Source organism: Ruditapes philippinarum, unplaced genomic scaffold (assembly GCF_026571515.1).
Source record: "Ruditapes philippinarum isolate M1 unplaced genomic scaffold, ASM2657151v2 ctg2657_1_1_1_1, whole genome shotgun sequence".
In the NCBI taxonomy this organism is placed as follows: Eukaryota; Metazoa; Mollusca; class Bivalvia; order Venerida; family Veneridae; genus Ruditapes; species Ruditapes philippinarum.
In genome coordinates this window covers 181,064-199,393 of record NW_026853342.1, presented here as the reverse complement: position 1 = coordinate 199,393, position 18,330 = coordinate 181,064, and the positions used below count along the sequence as shown (strand labels likewise).

General features: G+C 33.0%; 2 protein-coding genes across 2 annotated transcripts; both read right to left on the bottom strand.

Moving 5' to 3' along the window:
• Positions 1–3,078: 3,078 nt before the first annotated feature.
• On the bottom strand, positions 3,079–5,991 carry LOC132736546 (uncharacterized). The gene is made up of 3 exons (XM_060723689.1): positions 5,887–5,991; positions 4,852–5,117; positions 3,079–3,201 (listed from the first exon to the last, which is right to left on the bottom strand). The coding sequence occupies exons 1-3, from the start codon at positions 5,912–5,914 to the stop codon at positions 3,079–3,081; spliced, it is 417 nt and encodes a 138-aa protein (XP_060579672.1). The 5' UTR covers positions 5,915–5,991.
• A 125-nt stretch (positions 5,992–6,116) lies between these two features.
• LOC132736545 (uncharacterized) lies at positions 6,117–9,506 on the bottom strand. Its single transcript, XM_060723688.1, has 4 exons — positions 9,402–9,506; positions 8,372–8,637; positions 7,860–8,049; positions 6,117–6,130 (listed from the first exon to the last, which is right to left on the bottom strand). The coding sequence occupies exons 1-4, from the start codon at positions 9,427–9,429 to the stop codon at positions 6,117–6,119; spliced, it is 498 nt and encodes a 165-aa protein (XP_060579671.1). The 5' UTR covers positions 9,430–9,506.
• Positions 9,507–18,330: the final 8,824 nt, after the last annotated feature.

The following is an 18,330-nucleotide window of genomic DNA, read 5'->3' as shown; positions in this document are numbered from 1 at the left end:
GTAGAGACTATCTGATCTTGATAAAATGTAAATTTACTAACTTATATCTTTTTTATTTAAAGATATACTATGCTCATCTTTGAGTAAAATATTTTAATCACAGACATTTATTGAAATATATGAAATTCTTACTGAGTAGATCTATGTTTAATTTGAATAAAAGAATGAATAAACTATGTATGGGAAGCTGCGTTCCCTTTAACAGGTCATGAAAAGTTGGTAAAAAAAATGCCATTTTTTTTAATGACACTTAATATTTATATAATGATCATCTTTAGTGTTCACTATTATCGGACTTGGTATCGATATTTGTTCTTCTATGAAAATAAACACACAGAATGTTTAAGAAATGAAGCATTTTCATTGGATGACAAATAAAGCTGGATACTAATATTTGTTCAAAATGGCCGTGCATAATGTCGTTTGATAACTTTTGCAATTGAAGTAAGTATATAAGCGACATGTAATACAATTTGATTGTACTTACTTTCAGTGCATTGGTCTAGAGATGCTTGGTAGCGTAAGCCTTTTACACATTTGCAGACACTGTCGCGACATTCGCTGTTGGTAGCGGAACACACATTCCCATAGCACGGGATCATTTCGATGGGTGAGGTCATTGGCTCGCAGTCCAACTGTACAATAGTGTAGGCAAAATTTGTCACGAAGCTAGAATCTGGGTATACACCGAGCGTTTGTTCCGACAGGAAGCACGTGGAGGAAATCGTGTCTGTCATTAGGCTTACACAACTGATGTTGGTATCCGACGTACAATAATTCAGGCATTCCGCACCATTTTGAACGGAATATGTTCTAGAGAAATTGAAGTGTGTTATGTATATCCCGGATATCCTTTGGTAAGAGTTTCCAGTCATTGGTTTCGAGTAAAGAAAGCATTCTGGAATTTAAGCAAAGGTAAAATATTTAAAACCATTTATCACATTTTTTATAATTGCATACATGAGTGTATTAGGTTCGATACTGAATTTATTGAACTTGTTGAATAAAATTATATTATGCCAGCCTTTCTGGCGAGCTTATTATTATTCTATTCAACGAGTTCAATAAATTCAGTAATGAACTTACACGAATTTAATATTCTATTTATCACATACCAAAAAAAGAAAGAGTGTTTAAATTGGAAAAAAATCTTTTTTTCCAATGACGCGCCTATACTGTAACGCTAACAAATAGCGCGTTTTAACGCTATTTTTTTATTATATACAACGCAAATGACGTCACGTCGAAATATATGCACGGTTGTGCAATACCATTTTTACGGAGTCGCAAAATCGGCACGGCTATGCAATTATCACATAAAAAAACTGATGCGTTTTGTTCCTTATCTCAATTGAAATATATTTTTTATTCATAATTATGTTACACAGCAATAATCTCTGAATTATTATTCTTCGCACAACATTCATATGTTGGACATCAAACGGCATATTTATAAAACACATCAATTAAAACAGTAGAACATCTATTTATTTTAGTTACCAAATAAGATCATTCTCTAAAAGAAAAAAACAATTATAGAAAAAAGGTAATGGGAATTTGACAGCAGGATGGTCTGTACCTTTTCAATTAAAAAATAAAACTATAAAAAATGTTGGTGTATATAAACATCAGCTGATATTTATGAACAATGACCTTTTGTATGCGGGCTAACATTTTAAAGGAAATGTTCTCTTGTTTTTACCGCGTATAATGTTTTAATTTTCAATAATATTATTTGTATCTAACTCAAGCCATATTGCCACCATCGTTAAATGAATAATATGATCTTTTTCCTGGTCATGAATAATAATCATCAGAATTTGCGCAGTAATCATTGATTGGGTAAAAACAACAAACAACAACAACATCAACAAAAACAACAATAACAACAAAAAAAATGGCTGAAACTGAAAAGAGTACATATAGTGTAAGTAATGTACCTGAAACACATTTCCTCTGCTCGGAATCATAGCTGAAGCCAACCCTACAGAGACAAATACCCTGAAAGCACACCGAATCACGTTCCAAACAATCACTGTTGACGTCACATGCCGTAAAACATGGTCGTAGCCGAAGTGCACAGTCACGTGCGTAGACAAAAAATTTCGTACTCTTTGTTCGTAATCCATCAATTATGTTTGTTGTCGGAATTGTGTCTAAGGAAAAAACTTTACATTCCATATCTCTTATAGCTGAACTCAAATATACGGCATGTGAATTGTGTTAGTGGTCAAAATATAGCTCTACATTCGTCCTCCGTCACGTTGTTTAGAAATGTCCACAATGAGCCTGTATTCGGTCGTTACTGACACATCTGAAACGTAATTCCATACGCTGGACAGTCTATAAAATAAGAAATTAAATAGATATACATTTTAAGTGCATTGTTGTAAAATTTATGCACTGTTCGGATTCAAATGCGCAAGTGTGTATTCTCGAAAGCAAATAGGCCCGAGTGATTAATTATATGTACAAATTAGGTTTCAATCAGATAGTTTGCAATCAAAACAACAAATAGAAAACTCAAAATTTACCCAGCAACGGCCAAAAAAGGTTTGTCTAGAATGAATTCTTTTTTGATAAATATAATATTTCGTTTTAATGCTTTCCCGCCTAAAAATTGCAGCATCGTCCAATATCGTAAAAATAGGTCATTTCCGGAACGTTATTCTTATAATAACAATATTTCGGCATGCAAAAATCCTTAACCGTTTATAACCATACATAGCGATAAAAGGATGAGTGATTGTAAATAATCTTAGCCCATGATTTTGAAAATAATGTTCCGGAAATAACCGATTTGCTAACGATATTGACCGATGTTAGAATTTCTTTGGCGGGAAAGCATTACAGTAAGACTACCTTAAGGTCACACAATACTCTTTTCAACACAGGTTATCTTCTTTTAAGCTGAAGTTGAATACACCTTTTAATATAAATTATTATCATTGCCAAGAGGTTCTCCGATTTTTTTAAATAAGATTTTAAAGAAATAAATGCCAATTTACCCATTATGAAAATACATGTGCGGTTTTGTATAATCGTAGACATATCCTGGCAGGCACATACACACGTCAGTTACACTGCATTCTGTAAAATTTTCCTACGCACTCTTGCGCTATCAACGCATGATTCGCCAACAATTTTCCCTACAAATGGTGGTGGTGTTGTCAATCCGGGATTTGAAGCCAAAAAGTAACCCTAGAGAAAGACTGGCATCACTCCTAATTTCTATTTGGTCTAATGAGTTTCAAACAAGCATGCTATCAACGAAATGTAATATACATTGAATACTTGAATTTTTTTTGTTTTGAAAATAAAAATGTTATTAGATTTAAATAAACCATATCATTATATGCATTTATCAGATGCTTTTCGGTGGTTTATAGAATATATCAGTGAAATAAAAACCTGATATTTTCACTGTTTGAAACAGTGAAATTATCAATTTGATATATTTCACAGTTTTAAATTTAAGCCCGTCACGTTGTTTCAGAGAAATACTAGCGTTCACAGTACTGGAAACCAACTTACTGACTTGACATCGTTGTATTATTGTTTGGTTCGGTTTTCATTTAGCATTAGGTTAAAATGTCTTTTTAAACGTTTGTTTGCATATAATAAAAAAATTGTTTGCTTTATTGTGAGATCGGAATATATTTCATCTCGTGAATACAAAAAGTTCATATTTCACTCCAGGCTGCGCAACTCGTGAAATATACCTTTTGGTGCTCACTCGGTGAAAAATGTCCCGATCTTACACTGAACTAAACAAATATCCTTTATATAAATAAAATATTGATTGATGAAATAAAGTGCGTATTTTGATTTTCCGTATTTTCACTGTAAAAATTCATGTTTCGCGCTGTGAAACAAATTTTCCGTATTTTCACTGACTGGTAACTTGCCGGACTACTTTTTAACTAAATTCAGTCAAATCGCAAATATAAAACGTTAATATACCAAACGTACTCAAAAGATATCATGATTTACAATCATGTTTTATTCATGAAGTTATTATCCGCTGTTGAGTGTAATACTGGATTCTATTTGACGAAATCGTTTATTGGACAATGAGTCGAGTCAGATATAGGTTTTACAGCTGTGTACGAGTCCAATTTAAGCAGTATTGTTGCCAACAATGTATAATGACCCATTGATTTCACATTTTTTGACAGAACTTTGTTACTAAGGGTACAATACGTGAATGATATGAATTTTTGACCCTGAAAAATGAAAATGAAGCTAGAGGAAGTACGATATGCATTATTTCTGAATCTGACAATGAAAATATGGCTATATTAGGTATGATATGCATTTGATATGTATGTTTTGGATTTTGGAAATGAATACGAGGCTAAATTGATAAGATTGGATCCAATAATGAATTCTATTGCAGCATCACGTGCTTCAAACGCTGAATGTTATATCAATTTAAACAAATGTCATATTTTATATTTAAAGGAACTCAACTGAGGTGTAAAAGTATAGAAAAAATACAAAATTTTAATTTCTTAATTTCTTACATAGATCATGGCCTTACATTTGAAATATATGCAAAGATAATTACGAAATATGCTAAGAAATTAATTGAAAATTATATTTTTGTGCTATTTTTAGCCCGATTGGAGTGAAAAGCGTTGCAACGCTTTAAAAATTTGGGTCATTTTTCATAATTAAAATAATTATTTTGGGAAAAACAGAGTAAGCGAATGATCTGAAATTTTCCACACAAGTTAATGGTCTCGATCTACATCAAATGGAACATTTTTGTCGAAAAAGTATTTCCAGTCCTGTCATGTAAAAAATACCTAAGTGGAGTCCCTTTAAATAAAACGTTGTTTTACTCACATATTTGACTACGACGGGACATCCGTAGGTCGGAAAAAGGAGAATCTGGGAGTTCAATCGGCACATCTTGTCCTGAGGATTGAAAACAAAGGATCGACAGTCCGTTCTCCGGGAACATGTTCCTCCGCAAGACAATACACTGCGTTTACCGGTCTCCTCTATAATCTGTCCATAGTCCATGTCACAGACATATTCTGTCCGGAATCTGTCCGATAGCTGTGTCAGAGAATACGCGACAATTGGAAGAAATATTCCGACGCTGAGCACTGAAATATTTTATAATTATTATGACGAGTTTTATTATTCTAGGGCAACACAATTTGTTTTTATATAAATATGAGCAAATCTTGAAAGCATAAGAGCTGGTGTTTTCAAGTAGTATGTATTTTGATATTACATACAAAATGAACAAATCTCCTATTTACATGATTTATTTAATGTTTTTATAAGCTTAAAGTCATTTTTACTGATTTTTGCCTCTTAACGACACGCACTTTCATTCACAACGTTAACAGATCATATAGTAAGATTGTTCTTGTTGAAAAATGCTTCTTTAAAATTTTACGAATTTTGTTACATTTTTAAAATGAAAAATAAATTATTCTAAACTTATGTTTCATCTTTTAGATTATATCAATTTGATAATAGAATTTTTAAATACTGATAAAATGTATTCTAGCGTTAATGCTTTTTTGGGCATGCGCGAAATGCTACTTCCGTTTCTATGGAAATATCATATTGTAAAAATAGTCTATTGTCGCCCATGTACTAGTAATATTATCAATGTGCTAGAAATGTTGTCGAAAAGTTTTTAATTTTGTCGGTATGGATAATAATAATCCATGTCAATTTGACAGAAATATTTTCATCGATATGCTTGTGTTTTGTTTCTAAATTGCCAGTATGCTAAAATGAGCCTAACCTTTTTTCCATAAAATTCGTCAATAAATTTGATGTCAATGTGATTTATATTGAAAAATACGGAAGAAAAACAAAATATGATTGAAATATGAACAATTCAGAAAAACTACTTACCTTTTAATATCATGTTCATTTTTATCATGAAAATTAAGCACGTTGTGGGATCTTAAATTACAAGGCTAGATTGAACATTACACTGACCATCGAATTAAATAAAGTAAAGTTACTTAAATCAACAAATTTAATCATTCAAATTTGAATGTCTTCTATTGTTCAATATCTCAATATACTATATTTGCTTATTAACGCCTAATTTACCTTGTGCATATTTGTTTTATTCATAATTACTCAAGTCTTGCTGTTTAAACACGTACGTATTCTTTCATCCTTTTATATCTATTACAAATTCATATTCGTTCCGGGAAAAGAAACCTTTTTTTTGTTTTGTTTTGTTCAATGTAAACACTGTACTTGTCACACGCGTATTAATTTGTCATTGTTATTCAAACTAATAACGTCATAATATAAAAACAATATTGACAAAAACAGTTGATAAAAAGTCCGTTGAAATTAAATATTTGTATTTTCAAAAGGCACGGGTAGTCGCACTTTTATTTCATATTTGCTCAACATATTCTGGTGGTTAGCGATCTAATTAAAAAAATATAAAGGTCGATATAAGGACTATTGTCCTTGGTGAATTAACTTTTATGTAACTCGCGAAAATTCATGGCATAACCAATCAACTTAAAGCGTTTGAACCACGTGATGTTTCAATAGAAATAATGATCGGTCGGGATAAGATTTTTTTAAGATAAGCCTCGTTTTCATTTCCAGAGTAGAAATTAGCATACCAAATGCATATCAAACCCCATATAACCGCTTTTTCATTTTCAGAGTACAAAATGTCTATATCGATCAAAAGCATATCGTACTCCATCCGGCCTCAGTACGATATTTGTGACAGTACGACAGTACTATGGTGACAGTACGACAGTAATATGGTGACAGTACGACATTATAATGGTGACGGTACAACAGTTCTATGGTGACAGTACGACAGTTCTATGGTAACAGTACGAGATTACTGTGGTGACAGTACGACATTACTAAGGTGACGGTACGACATTATTATGGTGACAGTACGACAGTATTATGCTGACAGTACGACATTACTATTGTGACGGTACGACAGTACGGTGGTGATGGTACGACAGTACTAGGGTGACGGTAGGACATTACTACGGTGACGGTACGGCAATTCTATGGTGACAGTACGACAGTACTATGGTGACAGTACGACAGTTCTATGGTGACGGTACGACAGTAAGATTGTGACAATACGGACTGTCACCATCGTGCTTCGACATCGTACTGTCGTATTGTCACCATCGTACCGCCGCACTGTCACCATTGTGCTGCCGCACTGTCACCATCGTACTGTCATGTTTCGCGCTTTTCGTTCTCAGAGATATTTTTTTTCTTTAAATACAGTTTTTATTTTCATTGAGTGATATGAAAATAAACATTTCACTAGTCGCTGTAGCCACAAGTGAAATATGATGTACAAATTAGGTTTCAATCAGATAGTTTGCAATCAAAACAACAAATAGAAAACTCAAAATTTACCCAGCAACGGCCAAAAAAGGTTTGTCTCGAATGAATTCTTTTTTAATAAATATAATATTTCGTTTTAATGTTTTCCCGCCTAAAAATTGCAACATCGTCCAATATCGTAAAAAATCGGTCATTTCCGGAACGTTATTTTTATAATAACAAAGTAATCTTTAACCGTTTATAACCATACATAGCAATAAAGGATGAGTGATTGTAAATAATCTTAGCCAATGATTTTGAAAAAATAATGTTCCGGAAATAACCGATATGCTACGGTATTGGCCGATGTTAGAATTTCTTTGGCGGGAAAGCATTACAGTAAGACTACCTTAAGGTCACACAATACTCTTTTCAACACAGGTTATCTTCTTTTAAGCTGAAGTTGAATACACCTTTTCATATAATTATATCGTTGCCAAAAGGTTCTCCGATTTTTTAAATAAGATTTTAAAGAAATAAATGCAATTTACCCATTATGAAAATACATGTGCGGTTTGTATAATCGTAAACATATCCTGGTAGGCACATACACACATCAGTTACACTGCATTCTGTAAAATTTTCTACGCACTCTGTGCTATCAATGCATGATTCGCCAACAATTTTCCCTACAAATGGTGGTGGTGTTGTCAATCCGGGATTTGAAGCCAAAAAGTAACCCTAGAGAAAGACATGGCATCACTCCTAAGTTCTATTTTGGTCTAATGAGTTTCAAACAAGCATGCTATCAACGAAATGATATATAACATTGAATACTTGAATTTTTTTTTGTTTTGAAAATAAAATGTTATTAGATTTAAATAAACCATATCATTATATGCATTTATCAGATGCTTTTCGGTGGTTTATAGAAATATATCAGTGAAATAAAAACCTGATATTTTCACTGTTTGAAACAGTATTTTTGTCGAAAACATTTTTCCAGTCCTGTCATGTAAAAAAAAACTTGGAGTCCCTTTAAATAAAACGTTGTTTTACTCACATATTTGACTACGACGGGACATCCGTAGGTCGGAAATAGGAGAATCCTGGAGTTCAATCGGCACATCTTGTCCTGAGGATTGAAAACAAAGGATCGACAGTCCGTTCTCCGGGAACATGTTCCTCCGCAAGACAATACACTGCGTTTACCGGTCTCCTCTAAAATCTGTCCATAGTCCATGTCACAGACATATTCTGTCCGGAATCTGTCCGATAGCTGTGTCAGAGAATACGCGACAATTGGAAGAAATATTCCGACGCTGAGCACTGAAATATTTTATAATTATTATGACGAGTTTTATTATTCTAGGGCAACACAATTTGTTTTTATATAAATATGAGCAAATCTTGGAAGCATAAGCATGTTTTCAAGTAGTATATATTTTGATATTACATACAAAATGAACAAATCTCCTATTTACATGATTTATTTAATGTTTTTATAAGCTTAAAGTCATTTTTACTGATTTTGCCTCTTAACGACACGCACTTTCATTCACAACGTTAACAGATCATAAAGTAAGATTGCTCTTGTTGAAAAATGCTTCTTTAAAATTTTACGAATTTTGTTACATTTTTAAAATGAAAAAAAAAATATTCTAAACTTATGTTTCATCTTTTAGATTATATCAATTTGATAATAGAATTTTTAAATACTGATAAAATGTATTCTAGCGTTAATGCTTTTTTGTGCATGCGCGAAATGCTACTTCCGTTTCTATGGAAATATCATATTGTAAAAATAGTCTATTGTCGCCCATGTACTAGTAATATTTTCAATGTGCTAGAAATGTTGTCGAAAAGTTTGTAATTTTGTCGGTATGGATAATAATAATCCATGTCAATTTGACAGAAATATTTTCATCAATATGCTTGTGTTTTGTTTGTAAATTGCCAGTATATTAAAATGAGCCTAAACTTTTTTCCATAAAATTCGTCACTAAATTTGATGTCAATGTGATTTATATTGAAAAATACGGAAGAAAAACAAAATATGATTGAAATATGAACAATTCAGAAAAACTACTTACCTTTTAATATCATGTTCATTTTTATCATGAAAATTAAGCACGTTGTGGGATCTTAAATTACAAGGCTAGATTGAACATTACACTGACCATCGAATTAAATAAAGTAAAGTTACTTAAATCAACCAATTAAATCATTCAAATTTGAATGTCTTCTATTGTTCAATATCTCAATATACTATATTTGCTTATTAACGCCTAATTTACCTTGTGCATATTTGTTTTATTCATTATTAAATTACTCAAGTCTTGCTGTTTAAACACGTACGTATTCTTTCATCCTTTTATATCTATTATAAATTCATATTCGTTCCGGGAAAAGAAACCTTTTTTTTTTGTTTTGTTTTGTTCAGTGTAAACACTGTACTGTTTGCACGCGTATTGATTTGTCATTGTTATTCAAACTATTAACGTCATCAAATTTGAAAATATTGACAAAAACAGTTGATAAAAAGAAAACCCGTTGAAACTAAATATTTGTATTTTCAAAAGGCATGGGTAGTCGCACTTTAATTTCATATTTGCTCAACATATTCTGGTGGTTAGCGATCTAATTAAAAAAATATAAAGGTCGATATAAGGACTGTTGTCCTTGGTGTATTAATCTTTATCAAACTCGCAAAAATTTAGTTCATAACCAATCAACTTAAAGCGTTTGAACCACGTGATGTTTCAATAAAACTAATGATCGGTCGGGATATGATTTTTGTTTTAAAAATTAGCCTCGTTTTCATTTCCAGAGTAGAAATTAACATACCAAATGCATATCAAACCCCATATTACCTCGTTTTCATTTTCAGAGTCCAACATGTCTATATCAAAAGCATATCGTACTCCATCCGGCCTCAGTACGATTGTGACAGTACGACAGTACTATGGTGACGGTACGACAGTAAAATGGTGACAGTACGACATAATTATAGTGACGGTACAACAGTACTATGGTGACAGTACGACAGTTCTATGGTGATAGTACGACAGTAATATGGTGACAGTATTACTGTACTATGGTGACAGTACGACATTACTATGGTGACAGTACGAAATTACTAAGGTGACGGTACGACATTATTATGGTGACAGTACGACAGTACGAACTGTCACCATCGTGCTTCGACATCGTACTGTCGTATTGTCACCATCGTACCGCCGCACTGTTACCATCGTACTGCCGCACTGTTACCATCGTACTGTCATGTTTCGCGCTTTTCGTTCTCAGAGATATTCAAGTCTTTTCTTTAAATACAGTATTTATTTTCATTGAGTGATATGAAAATAAACATTTCACTAGTCGCTGTAGCCACAAGTGAAATATGATAATTTTCATTTCACAAGATGAAAATAAATCCAGTATTTTTAGAAAAAACTTGAATGTTTTATTTATTATATACTATGTATCATGTTAGACCTTACAATACTTAAGATTTCTATTTTAATTCTGTGTATTGACTGAATTAAGAAGAAAGTAGTCCGGCAAGACACATGTGAAAATCCGGAAAATATGTGTCACTGCTGTAAAAAATAAAATTTTACAGTGTAAATACGGTATATGAAAATACGCATTCTATTTCAAACATGTTTCTCATTGCTCATGCACTGTTAGTTGTATGTAGATATTTGTGCTATGTTTATCCTCATGGGCTTTTTAGCCTAATGGAGTGTTGAACAAACTTCTTCTTCTTTTATTAGTATATAATAGAAATTATTTATTCATTTTCTTTGATGACGAAACTGTTTTATTTACAGAATCATCAACAGCTGTTCGGTCAAATATTTGAAATAACCTGGTGAGTACTTGTTATGATTGAGAATTTAAGTTGATATTAAAAAAGATTAAAAAAATGTGAAATTTGAAAAAAAGGAAGACGCACTTATAACCACTTGACTTTAAATAAATCGATATTAGAAATAGTCGAATTATTCAAATACTTAGGCATACATTTTTTATATGGGAAAACTTGTTAAGGACGCACGCACACTCTAAAAAAGATAAATAGCACAACGTACGTCATTTGCAAAATATAATTTATTCATTGTACCGGTATTTAATCTATAAACTCTGAAAATTGTTAATAAAATATATTCTAAATGTCACAGGGTGAGAAAAATGTGCAGCCTGACCGGGACTCGAACCCGGGACCCTCGGAATACCGTTCCGCGGCTCTACCGACTGAGCTATCCGGCCGCTTACACATCTTCTCCCCTAAATAGTGAACAGTTCTGAACCGTGACATACTTCACCACAATATTGAAATTCGTCCTCGAATTTCACAAAGCTACAGAGCAATGTTAATTGAACTCTGAGCTATAAGCAGTCACGGTCCCCCGTTGGGTGCCAAATGTCACAGGGTGAGAAAAATGTGCAGCCTGACCGGGACTCGAACCCGGGACCCTCGGAATACCGTTCCGCGGCTCTACCGACTGAGCTATCCGGCCGCTTACACATCTTCTCCCCTAAATAGTGAACAGTTCTGAACCGTGACATAAATCTAGTTTATAAAATACTAGTACTACTTTCAGACGCTTACAACAATGTTGATTTCAGGGTACTTTAAAGTGACATTATGCTTATATTTTCATGTGAAGTTGAGCTTAATTGACTTTATATTTCAAAAGATTGACTGTTTAAATGATGTTTGACCAACAGATTATATTGGAAAATGTTACGGATATACTTTGAAATATGCCTTAAATATAAAAAGACTGCCCCACTCTTTTTATAAATTGAAAGTTACAGGTAAATTCTAAATGACATTCACTGAAATTTCATTAAAATCCGGTGGTTATTTATTGTTTTTGCGAAGTAAATTATTAAATCAAAAGGAATGATGGCAAAATGAAAATTTATTTTGACTCTCACCTGTTCACTCACTATATACCTTTAGATGGGCATAATGTCACTTTACCACTTTTATCTCGTGCACTACATATCAGCACGATTTTAAATTCGAAAATTGTACGGATATCATTTTTTGCCGTTCGCCAACTATACAAACGAGAAAAAAAAATCATACGGCCTTAGTGGTCAGTTTGTACGCACCGGTGTTTAACAGACAATTCCGATATCATTTCTTAATTTTTCAATTGTATATTTGTAAAACGCTGTCTTTGTAAATGTTGGTATAAACTAATGTAAACAATGTTTTCTAAAGTTTTAATATATACATGTTTGTTACAGCAAATAATTGCTTAAACTTCATTCCCTGAAACAAATACGCATTGTTTCATGTTTTAATTTCCACAATTATAATACAATGTTATATGCCTATAAGTATGTATGTACTATATAATGCCAATAAAATTTGTTTATATGGAACTAACATTTTAGTGTAACTTTTCACCGCTATGCATTATTACTCATCACCGATTTGTATCAGGGGAGAGAACTTGAACATTACGTTCCTTTTAGTGTATATAGATTACTCGCCCCTGGAGAATGTTGCAACAATTATTAACTTCAAGGATCGTCAAATAAGGCTATATAGTAAAGAGTTTAAGCGGGGTACAAACAAATAAGTTATGTTATGACGGTACTATTATGCATTATAAGTTTAGGAACTATTTTCAGGTATCGTTTTAAATTTTAAAATATTTATGTCAATACAGAACCGGCTGTATACTGACAATTGAAAATTGCAAGGCAGAAAATCAATAGTCCATCATATCGATATCTCCATTGAATGATATATAAATAGATTTACCGTTAGTATACATGCATGTAGTTAAACAGACAGTTTTGATCGAAGCTTATCTAGAGTGACTCTTTTAAGTGAATTTTGTATTTTAAAACATGTTTAACGCTACGTAAGGTGACAATTATGATTACCTATACAAAGGTAAGCTATTTTATTGCTTATGTCAAGATTTACGTTTAATAAAAGGTAATATATTTGTTTAAAGGTATATATCTTTAAAATTAAACTTCGCATATTCCTTAAAGCTACTCTCCCACACAAAAACGGGTCTAAGAACATCAACATATTTGTTATAAGAACAAACAGAACAAAATCTTTATTGTAGACTTGAGCTCTACGCTCCTCGTCTATATAAATAAAATACATATAATACAAAAGTCAAATCAATTACAGCATGAGTACAGATAGAGATAAATAAACTTTCTGAATAACATTTTATGTGTAACAGAAACTTATGCAATTCGTGAGTACAAATCGCCACAGTAACTCTGGCAATTTCTGAATATAACGTATTTAATGTTGTTGTTTTTTTTAACAAATGTCACTAGTGAAGGTTATACAAAATTCAAATTATAGCAGGTCGTTGGATCAGATTTTTAAAGCACAATTAAGATAACATGCTAATTTGTTTAAAACATCTATGTTTGTGACTGACATTAATTCAAGAAATTTAAACATGCTAGGTCGTTCATAATAATAATTGTCTATGTAACGTTTCCTAATCCATTTATACTTGGGACACATAATAACAAAATGGAACTCATCTTCAATATCAGAAGAATTACATATTTCACAACGTCTTTCAGTTCTTTCAATTCTATTTTGTCCATACCTTCCTGTTTCGATGCGTAATTTGTGAGCGGATAATCTAAATTTTGTAATAAATTGTCTAAATAATTTGTTTTTAACAGAACTCAGGTAACTCTCATATTTGAAGTCATGTTTAATATGTTTATATACAGTTAACACTCTGTTGTTCTCTAAGCTACTTTTCCATTCTTGAGTGAAACAGTCTAACAAACCTGTTTAAATTGTATAATAAATGTGACTTCATTACAATTTAAAGGGTTTTCCCAAACATACCCATAACCAAACGTATATAACATTGATTTTACATTTGACAACCAATTAGTTTTATTCTTTTGTACGTTTTCAAGCATAATTGAATACACCGTTTTTAAAAAACAATTACTAGTTTTTAACAGTTTAAACCAAAATTTAAGCACTTTAATGTAGCGATTGATATACAGCGGGAATCGTCCTAATTCACCATATACACCAGCATTACTTGTGGATATCTTAACATTTAATACTCGTTTGCAGAACTTCAAGTGTATACGCTCCATCTCTTTACATTTGGTAAAACCCCACACATCAGCTGAATAATTTAAAATCGAGGTTACAAACGAATCGAATAAACTACACATAGTTTTTGGGGAAAACTCGAACTCCTTCGTATTAACTAATAATGTATTCATTGCTTTAAGCGCTTTACCCACTAACATTTGGGAATTAAGATTGAATCCACCATTTGAACCAAATACGACACCTAGATAGTTAAAGTTCTCGACTGTTTCTAATGTAATTCCATCGTATGTCCATTTCTCATCATCATGTAATCTTCCACTCTTTCGAAATACCATCACTTTGGATTCTTCCGTGTTTACTTTCAAACCCCATCGATTACAATATGTGTTTAAGTCATTTAAACTCAGTTGAAGATCCTCGATGTTATCCGATAATAGCACAATATCGTCTGCATATAGAAAAGGATTAGTGTTATATCGCCATAATTAAGACCACTTTCTGGTCTAGATCCTAGGAATAATTCTAGGTCTTCAATAAACATAGACCAGAAAAGAGGTGAACAGATTTCTCCTTGTTTTAGACCAACGATTAAGTCCATGAAATCCGAATATTGGTTACAGTGCCTGACACGGCATCTCACGTATTCATACATTGATCTTACAATCCGTAGCATTTTACCATTTATTCCAAGTTTATACATTTTAAACCATAAAGCATTTCTGTAAACGCTGTCAAAACACCTTTTCATATCTATAAATGTAGCATAAAGTCTTTTCCCATTATTAAAACTACTTTCTATTATACTATTTAAACAGAAAATCGCATCTGTAATGGAAAACCCCTTTTTAAATCCAAATTGTGAGTCAGAAATAACCTCATGCGTAAAACACCACTGAGATAATCTAGCATTTAGAATAGAATACAATTTTGCTAGAACACTGATTACCCTATAGTTATTCACGTCATTTTCGTCGCCTTTCTTGAAAAGCGGTATTATTATCCCATCCATCCAGGCAGAAGGAAAATAGCCACTGGAGAATATCTTGTTAAATAAGTCAACCAAGTGTGACGTAAGAATATCGCTCCCTTCAATTAAATATTCATTTATAATTTCATCACTCGATGCCGCCTTTCCACGCTTAAGACCTTTGATCGCTCGATATACTTCAGAGCTTGTAATAACAACATCCAGCTCCTCCAATATAGGGTTGTCCGCAGTTAGGTTTTCACTACAAAATTGCTCGCTGTTTTCCTCAAAAGTAATATTTATTTCTTGTGAAAGATTCTTGAAGTACTCATGAAATTGTTCAACAGATATACTACCCCCTTTCATATCTTTTTTCTTTGAAAAGTATTTCCAAAAGTCCTTTGGTTTTTTCCTTTTTAAATCCTCGATTTCTTTCATTTTGACATGTTTATATTTATTACGTTTTGATTTCACAATCTTTTTATACAAACGTTTTTTACACATAAGATTAATCCTGTTTTCATCAGTTTTAAATTCATTAAAACAACGCAATGCTTCAATATAATCCCGTTTTGATTCTCTACACGTTATATCAAACCATTCCGCGGGTTTTATAACGGCTTTGCTTGCAAACTGCTTCGGTTTTGAAGGACAGTTTTTTATTTCCTTTGAGAATATTGGCTTCGCCACACAGTTTATTAGATTAACAAATTCCCCTACAACATTATCTATTGTAGACTGGTTTACAGTTTCTAATGTGCCCAAAACATTATTAAACTGGGGCAATTTAGATATCAGACCTCGTCTAAAGGCTTCACGCTTATCTGGGTCCCATCTAATTAAGTTTGATGTACTTTGTTCAACACATGATGTATTATAACTGTTTATGGCAATACTGAAGCAAATGATTGCATGATCTGAGAACATGTTGAAATCAGATATGTGAAATGTCTGGATTAATCTGTAATCCTCTTGCTTACATAATAAATAGTCTATAACGGAGCTCCCATTGTATTCGCAGAATGTATACGATTCTGTGTCTTTAAAACGCCCGTTACAAATCCGTAAATCAGTGGCTTTGCACATGTCTAGAAGCTGGATACCGTTAGAGTTATGATGAGTGTCCATTGTCGACCGTTCGATTGGAATGTCCGGAACATAATTCTGTCTATCCATGACTGAATTTATTCTATCGTATAAAATATAGTCTGCTTTTCTACCAACTCTACTATTCATATCTCCCGCAATCAGTACAGTTCCTAAAGTCTGATAATAATGTATATCGCTTTCAATAATTTCAAATAGATTGCTATTGACAACATTATACGCCGGTGAATCTTGTCCCCATATGTATGTTGCACAAATAAAAATATCACTTTCCATAAAAAAGTCTTTGTCTATTTTAATCCAAATGATTGTGTCAAAGTGATTACGAACTACTGTTATGCCTTTTGCAATTGATTCTCGACAGTACAACACTATACAACCACTACATCTACGTGCCTTTTTATGCTGGAATTTGCGATAAAAATTGTGAGATTTGTAACCATCGAAATCTGCTATACTATCCTGGTTAGTCCACGTCTCTAGCAAGAAAATGACATCGTTATGTTCAATCAGGTTACAGAACTCTTTATCGTCCATTTTATACTTAGTTAATCCATTGCAGTTCCACACAGCAAATGATAAATCACTCCCCTCAATATGCTACGCAACACTACCATATTTTCCATCCGTATATATTTTCCATCAATTATGAGTTTATTATACTTAATATATGCTTCCTTTTTATCATCTCTTCGAATCAACGCCCTATATTTGTCGTGTAGGCGTGTCTTTGTCTCGTAAAGGAGAAGGCAAAGACGCAATGATTGACCAACTATAGAGTTTTTGTGTCGTCGTTTCTTCATGTATGGTGTCTCCGTGTTGACATTCTCAAAATGCAAAGACTCGATAAGTCAGCATATTATCGTGTCTTCGTTTCTTTGCCTTCGACGTTTAAGGGTCGAATACGCGAAGAGACGAAATGGCAGAAATCAGTCATCATAATATTTGACTTATCCTACTTGTAATAGAAAAGTTACTGTTATTTCGTGTCTTCGTGTTTTCGCTCCTTATACGGTGCAGGATTCTGGAAGCAGTTAGATGTAATTAGATGTTTTAAAACTTCCACCTGATTTATATTGCAATTGCTAATGATGGCTTTGATTCAATCTGATTAAAATCAGCCCCTAATTAACGCAACGCGTTAGGATCTGACGACCACCAATTGGTTGTCACCTTTTCGTGACATTTCAAACAGCCAGTCATTGGCGAGCTTTAACAATTTTGAAATCCATGCGGTTTTTAATTTTAACCGCTGGAAAACCAGTACTTATAAAGGAATTTTCTCGATTTCGAGAACAAACATCTTACTTTCCCTCGGAGCGTGCACGTCACTGAGAACCTGGGATGGCGAATAATAAAATTGTCTAGAACTAGAACTGCGGACCAGCTGCCGGTGTCCTGACTAATACCCTGGGGTCTGACCCGAAGATGTAGACAGAGACGACGAGGATGGTGTGCTATGGTTCTATGAGGCTGGCCCTTTGCTTTGTTTTGCTTAAAGGGCTATTTCCTTTCATTATTTTATTATGTTATCGTACATTTTGGTTCCTATTTGCGCCATACAGTCACCAACTTTTGGCTCAAAATTCATATCTTTGGCTAATACTCTGTGGAAATTGCATTGAGGTAAAATTAAACCATTAAAGACATGACTGGTGACATATCCGGGGTTCATATTCGACTGCGAAAGCTGTTTTGTGTGCCTTACCGGACGGATGGACCCCTCATTATACATAGACATAATACATACGAGACTAAACATGGCGTTGTCCATATAGCCTATAGATACTCTATCTTATTAATTAAAATATGTACATAACTGACAAATTTTACTTCGAGACTTATACATAGCTTT